At 45.3% G+C, this 8,948-nt stretch overlaps 1 protein-coding gene across 1 annotated transcript; it reads right to left on the bottom strand.

Annotated features, from left to right (window-relative positions):
• Nucleotides 1–3,148: 3,148 nt before the first annotated feature.
• LOC120902993 (protein PTCD3 homolog, mitochondrial) lies at nucleotides 3,149–5,409 on the bottom strand. Its single transcript, XM_040312144.1, has one exon. It carries the CDS (start codon nucleotides 5,288–5,290, stop codon nucleotides 3,245–3,247), a length of 2,046 nt encoding a protein of 681 aa, XP_040168078.1. The 5' UTR covers nucleotides 5,291–5,409; the 3' UTR covers nucleotides 3,149–3,244.
• Nucleotides 5,410–8,948: the final 3,539 nt, after the last annotated feature.

Raw genomic sequence — 8,948 nt, 5'->3', positions numbered from 1 at the left:
TCCGAGCTCTGTCGGCTTTCAACAACTTTTATCAATTATTTGACTTCAATGTCCCAGTGTCCCGTTTCCGTTCACGCCTTCGTGATTTTTCATCACTCCAGTCCATGTAATCTGTACCCGTCAACCTTATTTCTTCTCGTCAACTAGTATTAAGTATACACTTTGTTAAGCCAGTTTGACGGACAATTTTAAATAATAAAATAATAAAATAAAATAAAAAATAAAATCAATTATCCGGCGCTACAACCGCTCTGCGGTCTTGTCCTGCCTAAGGAGTGCCCGAAACCGCTCAAGAGGTCACGCCTTCGTCTGCCAATCCGTTATCCCGACCTTAATGGTGGATGTCTCCAAGCCATCCTGCCATCTCGATTTGGGCCTACCACGCCTCCTCTGTCCTTGTGGACGGCCAAAAGACTTTACGGGCCTGGTTGTCCGTTTCCATGCGTACTATATGACCAGCCCACTGGAGCCTGATGAACAGTGGTGTCAGATATAGATCTCGTCATAGATCTCGTATAGCTCGTTATTATAGCAGCTCCTCCATTGTCCTTCCACACATACGGAGCCAAGTATCCTTCTGAGCATCTTCCTCTCGAATGCGGCTAAGAGGGTTTCGTCAGATTTGGACAGTGTCCATGTCTCAGAGGCGTATGTGATTACCAGTACTATATAGGTGCTATATAGTCCTAGCTTCGTCTGCCGCGACAGGTTCTTCGAGGTGAACTGATTTTCAGGCTGTAGAATGACCGGTTGGCAGACAGCATCCTTTCGCACAATTCAAGTACCATGCTATTGTCGTTGCTGACCTTTGACCCAAGATAGGTGAATTGTGGGACGACTTCAAAAGTGCATTCAACTATCTGCACCTATCGTCACGCCTACGTAGATTCTGATTATTTATTGGTAGGCCCGCTGATGTTGCCACCATCAGTTTGGTATTTGCCTCGTTTATCTGCAAACCGAGGTTCTCTGCCGCCTGCTTGATCCCTTGGTAGGCTTCTGGTCGTGACGTTGGTCATAGTAATTCTAACTAGCCAGTTGAACGGCAGTTCTAACTAACCAGTTTGGCCGGGATTCCAAAAGAGCTCATAGCGTCATACAGTTTTACCCAGGCTATGCTATCATATGCGGCTTTGAAGTCAATGAAGAGATGATACGTGTCGTGTCTGTATTCGGCCATCTTCTCCAAGATCTGCCGCAAGGTGAAGATCTGATCAGTGATTGATTTTCGGAATCCCCTTTGATAGTTTCCGACTATCTCTTCGACGCGAGGGACAAGAAGATCCTGAAGGATCAGGGAGAATATTTTATAGGCGGTATTCAACACCGCAAACCCCCTGTAGATGTTGCAGTCCAACCTATCTCCCTTCTTGTATGTGGGGTAGATGATCCCGGTATTCCTATCACAAGGCATCAATTCGCTATCCCACTCCTCAGTAACAATTTTATGAATCTCGTTTTCTAGTCGTGCACCTCCATTTCTGACCAGTTCAGCTGTTCAGCAATTCCGTCGGTTCCGGGTGCCTTGTTATTTTTCAGCCGACGGATAGCTTTTGGGTTTGGTCGATGCTAGGTGGCAATAGCATGACACTATATACTAGTGGAGCCTCTAGCTGTTCGTTAAACTGGTCATTGAGTAATCCATCGAAGTACTGAGCCCACAGTTCCCGTATGCTTTGCTCATCCCATACGTGTTTCTTGGAGCGGTGAACTAGTTTCTCTTCGCGTCTGAGCCGTGTATATTCATCTGCGCATGCCCGCGTTCTATGCCGTTGCTGCATTGCTCGGTATGCATTGTTCTTACGTTCGGTCACTTGTCTGCATTCATCGTCGAACCAGCCAGATTTTGGTGTTGCCACGACGTGGTGAAAGTATATTTCTTGCCCAGTTTATTATTTTCCGTTTTTGGAGCGTTCTACCTTACGGAAGTTTTACACCTTCGTAGTTGCGCAGGGGGAAGTTATGTAGATGTTCGGCACTCTGCTGATCAAACAACTTAAATGTTTCTGTCCCGGGGGTTCTCGGGATCCCTCGATCACGGGGCCCCTACTCTCTATGAGTCTCTTCGTTCACGGGTCCCTATGGAGCACGGAGGGCGTCGATGAGCCTACTGCACCCTCTGTTATATATGCTGAATTTACCATCAGCAGCCGCTCAGTCCGCTTACCGTTTCATTCGCTACTGCCAATAACTGTTATTATTTAATGTTACATCACTGCCTGAAGCAAGTTGTAGTTGGCCATAGTTTAAGGACCCGTCGCTGAAAGCCTCAAAGTCATAAGGATGGATGAAAATATGGTGTGTCCGGCATTAAGTTGCAGCCACTGTATGCTTATTTTCGATGAGACAGACTCTCCATTATTGTTTGTTTTCATAGAAACTATTATATCTACTATGAAGGAATTCACATGATCTGCCAATTTTTCCGAATATTTCCCATATATTTAGGTCATAGATGGGATGTAGGCGTCCGTAGTGTTGTTTAAGATTTTCTTTATGTCTACCCACGAGTGATGTACTGTAGAGGTGACCTGGTGACTAGATGACCGACGTGCCGACTCGTATAGTGCAGCGATCGGCTAAGTGCGGCTCTTTGATACCGAGATGACGGCTTTTAACAGTTCGTATATTTCAAAGATCACTTACACAATTTTGCTCTTGGTTTGACAATTAGGCTCTTCACGCAAAACTCTACGAACATTATTGTAGAATTTGGCTCTTTCAGTCGTAAAGTTTGCCGTCCGCTGGTATAGTGCATGTGTAACACCAAGCATAGACAAGATGGCTATTATGCATAGAATATTTACAATAATCCAGAGCAGGACCACTGCCAATCTCAAGTTTCGTTTTGGTTATTTTAACGGGTGTATAGGGCACTATGCTCTTCATGGATTTTTTTTGGTAAGTCATACACCACAACCAACCAAATGGTGAAGGAGAGACATCGCATATAAATTGAATCAAATTTACCACGGAGAGTCTTCAAACATGCTGCTTAAATTTAAACGATAATGTTCCTGTATTAAAAGTGTCTTTATACGTGGAAGGAAGTATTTTATGTTATTTTATGCAATTCCTCGAATGAGATCGTGTGATATATCACAACTTGCTCTGCGTTCTAGAAATAATCTTCTTTTGATATAATCTATTTATATGTTTAACCTAATACGATGTTTTATTTATTTCCTCGCCGTCTAAATGGTACATGCTTTCCCTACACGTTCGTTGTTACGCAGCAGCGACTTCATTCACTTCCAGCTGCATTTTGCTTCGGTTTAACCGCTTCCGCACCGACCAGACTGCGAATCTTCGACACCTGTGTCTGGTCCAGCGTGAACGAGTTGAAAATATGCCGTCCAATGTCCACACTCTCCGGATACCCGTTCTCGCTGCAGTACTGCAAACACTGCAGGGCAACCGATGGCGTTCTGTTGGCCACGCACAAGTTCACAAACTCGCGCAACCCGTCAATCCTCGGCTCACCCACGATCGAGTTCTGTTCCTTGCTGAGCTTGGTAAAGACGGCCGTCGCCTTCTCGTAGTCCCCAGCCCGGGCGCACAGCAGCAACACGTCGCCCAGCATCGGTCCGGGCATGCCGGTCGTCGTGGTGGCGCGCGGTGCCGCAGCACGCTCCTCCATCCGGTTCCACATGTCCCACGCAATGTTGGCGAATCGCTGAACCAGCTCCGCATGCTTCGGCTCGTCCGCCGATGGTTGATTCGTGACCATGATGTGCAGCAGCAGGTTGACAAGATTTTCCCGCCCCGTATGGTCGAACTGCACCATGTGGGACCACAGCAGCGGCACGTGCTCGATGGCGGTGTTCATCTCGACCGAGCGCAAAATGTCCTCCATCACCGACGGTTCCGGTATATAAACGTTCGGCACCAGTAGGTGGTACGTTTCGAGGAAACTGTCCAGCGGTTCCGTGGTCGCCAGCAGGGCAAAGTAGTGCCGGTAGTATATCGATTCCTTGTATGAATCGCCAATCAGGTTGTAGTTTTCGCCCTGGTGCAGCAGCTGGTTGACGCGCTTCGCCAGCTCCTTGTCGTGCAGATGGTTGCGGCATACGTCCATCGCCGTCACGAAGAAGAACGTATCCTTCGGATCCTGGATCGTAAACTCTTTACCCTCGATCTCGTTCATAATGTCGTGCAGCACGTGGCTGACCGGGCCCCGTTCGCGACAGAAGATGACCAGCATGTAGTACCAGCTCGCCAGGGACGGTTCGATACCGAGCTGCTTAAACTCCGCCAACGTTTTGAGCGCGTACGTGCGCGGATGATTGTACCCACCAATCGTTGTCACCGTCTGCAGAATCCCGTTCAGCGTACCGAGGTTCGGCCGCAGTCCCTGCTGCTTCATCGTAGTCATAACCTCGCACACCAGATCCCACCGCTTGTCGTAGCTTTCCTTCAGGAACGAGGCGATGTGCAGCAGACTGTTGAACGTGTTCGTGTCGAGCTCGATGCCCTTCTCCACCGTCTCCTGGTACAGGGCCCAGGCTTTCTCGACCTGGAAGAAGCGTGACATACCGCGGATCATGGCACAGTAGTGCTCGGACCGTTTCGATTCCAGCCCGTGGAATAGTTCCTCCGCCAGCTCGAAGTCTTTCCACGTTTTGCGCTGCCGTTCGCGGCCAACCGTTCCTTGGCGGAACCAACGCTCCTCGATGAACTGTTCCGGCAGCGTGTCCTCGTGGTTGTAGAAGCAGAGCAGCTCCAACAGCTGCTGCTTCAGCTCATCTCCCACCTCGATACCGTTCTTCTTCAGCAGATTGTACACCAGTATCGCGTCCTTGACCTCCACGCTGTCGATCAGCTGCTGCAGATCGGTCGTCTCCACCTGGCTCTCCTCGTTGTACACCATCGTCGGTACGAACGCTTGCACCGGCGGGTCAGCTTCCATGTGCCGGAACAGCTTCGCGTTCTCCTGCCGTATCCAGTGGGCCGCCTTGCGTCCCGCCTCCTGCGCCAGGGCGTACGTTTTCTTGTTCGCGTTCGACGTCGGTATCAGGTACGGATCGTCGTGGTATTTGTAGTGCGGAGCGGTCGGATCGAACCCGACCGTCGCGGACAGTGCCATCAGAATGTCGGTCGGGCCACGTTCGATTCGGGTCGGGATTATGATCTTCTCTTTCGCCGGTGGTGCTGTGGCACCGGTATCACCCGCCGACGATGCCGGCTGCGTTGAGGTGCTTTGCGATGCGCTGAACACTTTGCCGTACGCCAGCGTCTGGTTGCGCGAGTGCACCCGTAATCGGTACATGGATTTCCACAAATTGTTCATCCTTTACTATGCTTTTTGCTTTTTTCACAGATAAATGCAATGAAATTGAGCAGAAAATGCGCGCACCGCACGATGCGTTTTTGCACCGCGAAACACCTTTTCTACACAACAAAAACAACCATGTGTTATGTCATGGGGGTGAGAACCAGTGTGGCCAGATTATTTTAGCGGTTTTCGGTAGGCGCATCAAAATTTTATCGGTAGTTTTCGGTAGGTTAAAACTCAAAACTTAAAAGAAGTAAAAGCGAAAGAAGTGTTAAGCGGGATGTGGGGGGGGGGGGAGAGGGGATTGAAATGCGCAAAATGAAAGTTCCATCTCACGAGAATATGCATCCTTTATCTAGGATATGGATTAGATTTGGTTCAGCGGTTACACAAATGAATATTTTTCTGAAGTGTCGATCTGAAAATTGGAATTCTAAGCCAATTCTAAGATGCACATTTTTTCTCAGTGGTGACAAGTTATTTTTCTCGAGGCTCCACGCGACCACATATTTCGTTTATGCACATACATTTAAAATTTCGTGCATAAACAAATCATCAAATATTTTGTTAATATATTACATTTTTTCGATAAAATCAACAGACACACTAAAATGCACATAATAACAAAGAAATCTGTTATATTTGCTAAGCTTTGTGTGCGGAAACCAATGGTTAACGGTTCTAAAATGACGTAAAGTCCCTCAACTATGGCGACCCCCCAAAGGCCCTAATCCACCACCTGATATTTTTAATCCACCTTGCTGCAAACCGACGTCGCCAGTGAGCGAAACTCGCAACGATTTGGAGGCGCTGGCGACGTCGGTTTGCAGTACTTGTGACGTCGGTTTTGACGTTTTGCGACGGTTTTGCGACGGTTTTGCGACGGTGGCCGCCAAAAAGCTCGCCTGACCTGCGGACCAGTGTGGCCAGATTATATTGGCAGATTTCGGCAGGAGCACTGTTGAAAACGCAACCATTTAAGTTTAATCAATTATTTTAACGATCAATTTCTTTTTACCCTACTAGCAAAGAGAATGAAAAAGTGTGCGTCTTTTATAAATAATGTGTGTGGTTTGAATCAAGATTGTGAGAAGCTATGAATTGAAATGTGCTTTAATTTGCAATAAAAAAGATAAAATATTTATAAACCAAGTTTGATGTGTTAAAGTTTTTCTTTTGATTCGGGTGCACCAAGTCCGTGTAAAGGGAAGTGCACAGCGCGCTAAGAAAGAAACGAGCGGGAGGGGTTTCAGTCCAGCGTAGCGCAACTCGCTGGAATCAAGTGGGGTACCAATTCAGCGCAGCGCAAGCCGAAAGAAACGGAAAGGAAGGGGTATGATGAAAATACAATGAAACAGCGCGAGCGAGCGTTCTTTTCAGTGAGAGCGCCTCGTGCATTTTAAAGGCATGCAATAGAGCGCATTCTTTCTGTGGTAGTGCTCCATCCGCCATTTTTAATTTTTAGCCCAAAACAACAGACTTCGGATCCGATCTTGGGCCGGACTCCCACCGTGTGTTTCTACTTACCCCTCGCCTGAAAATTTCATTCTCTTTGTCTGTCGAGTAAGCTTTAACCGCCGACAGCGAGATTAAAATTCAAATTTAAGTGATTTTCTTTGACGAGCAATTCTCGGAATCCACGCAACTGACATTTTCTACTTATTATGAACATTAAATTTTAACGGATAAAACTAAAAAGTTCCAGGCAAACAAACGTGCATCAGCGCGATAAGTAACAAATGAGGTTAGCAATCCTTGAAACAGCATCCCAAGCGCCACAGATTAAGCTTAAACGACTGAAAAATCATATATCTGTGATTTTCGGTAGGATAAATGGAAAATCGGTTGTTTTAGGGTGGTTCCCTACCCGTAAATTTCCGTTAAATGCCTTCTAATCGCCTTGTAATCGCCGGCGAATTGAAGGCGATCAGCAGTGCATTTAGCAGTAATTAAATGCCTTTGAATTATGTCAATGAAAAATTTCGCTTTTAATTTGAAATTTGAAATTGCAACTATCAAAACAAATTCTTTCAAGCGTCTTCAGCACTGCACTGTTGTAGTGTTACCAGATATGAGCGTGAGATTCGATAGCACGATTTACGTGTTATGTTCTCTTGCGTTAAGCTCTGAGCTATTTCACTTTATTAAAGATGGTCTGCATTATTCGGTTGTTAAAGACCAACCCGTTGAAAGGTGTTATTATATCAAACTCATTTCGATAACTCTAATAAAAGGAGAAATGAGATACATATTTCTCCCATCCTGATAATGAAGGGTGAACATAGTGTAAATATTATGTGTTTTTAAAGGTACTATTGAAATTTTGCTTCACATAAATTTTATTTATATTAATTTTAGCAAGAAAAATAATTAAAAAAAACATAGAAAACAGATTATAAAAATCAGGATTTGAAAACACGCTTTCTCGGTTCGGAACCAAAAGCGTTGTCACTGCTCTATTTGGCAGTTACAATAGTAACCCAAGCGCCACAGATTAAGCTTAAACGACTGAAAAATTGAATATCCATAGAAAAAAAAATGAAAGCTCCACAGCTTCATTGGTTTGATCAATAGATGGCGTATTACAACTCATCATTATATTGCTATCCTTTTCTTGCAATGTGTTTCGACAAGTTTCATCTTATCATGATCTATATAGCCTTCTAACTTTCTGAGCAAAAATCTAGACGAATGGTCGTGTGGTCAGATACGTGGGTATCAACACCAACGACCATTACTCAAATCTCACTTGCTTCAGTGCTGGTGGTTTCCGTTGGAGTTTAGTATTTAAACAATCGTATCGCCGTTCTAGTTCTAGCGATGCATAACTTCAATGCGAAACCATACAACAGTACAGAGGAAATGAGAAAGCTCTCCTCCAAGCGATGAAGCTCAACTGGTTGGGGTATCCCACCAACAGAGAGCACCACCAGCTTTTTCGCTATTTTTAGAATGCATGAGTCGTTTGCCGTCTGCTAAACGAAGTCTTTCTATATTCCGTTTAGGTAGAGAACTTGAGTCGTTTAGAAGCCGTTTAGTGGTCGTTTAGCATAAACAAATCATCAAATATTTTGTTAATATATTACATTTTTTCGATAAAATCAACAGACACACTAAAATGCACATAATAACAAAGAAATCTGTTATATTTGCTAAGCTTTGTGTGCGGAAACCAATGGTTAACGGTTCTAAAATGACGTAAAGTCCCTCAACTATGGCGACCCCCCAAAGGCCCTAATCCACCACCTGATATTTTTAATCCACCTTGCTGCAAACCGACGTCGCCAGTGAGCGAAACTCGCAACGATTTGGAGGCGCTGGCGACGTCGGTTTGCAGTACTTGTGACGTCGGTTTTGACGTTTTGCGACGGTTTTGCGACGGTTTTGCGACGGTGGCCGCCAAAAGCTCGCCTGACCTGCGGACCAGTGTGGCCAGATTATATTGGCAGATTTCGGCAGGAGCTCTGTTGAAAACGCAACCATTTAAGTTTAATCAATTATTTTAACTATCAATTTCTTTTTACCCTACTAGCAAAGAGAATGAAAAAGTGTGCGTCTTTTATAAATAATGTGTGTGGTTTGAATCAAGATTGTGTGAAGCTATGAATTGAAATGTGCTTTTATTTGCAATAAAAAATATAAAATATTTATAAACCAAGTTTGATGTATTAAA

The sequence above is a fragment of the Anopheles arabiensis genome, chromosome 3 (assembly GCF_016920715.1).
Source record: "Anopheles arabiensis isolate DONGOLA chromosome 3, AaraD3, whole genome shotgun sequence".
NCBI classification, from domain to species: domain Eukaryota; kingdom Metazoa; phylum Arthropoda; class Insecta; order Diptera; family Culicidae; genus Anopheles; species Anopheles arabiensis.
The sequence above is the reverse complement of the archived record's forward strand: the minus strand, read 5'-3'. Positions and strand labels throughout refer to the sequence as shown.

Coding starts and splice junctions, on each gene's coding strand:
- LOC120902993 (XM_040312144.1), bottom strand. CDS start 5,290: ATGAACAATTTGTGGAAATCCATGTACCGATTACGGGTGCACTCGCGC.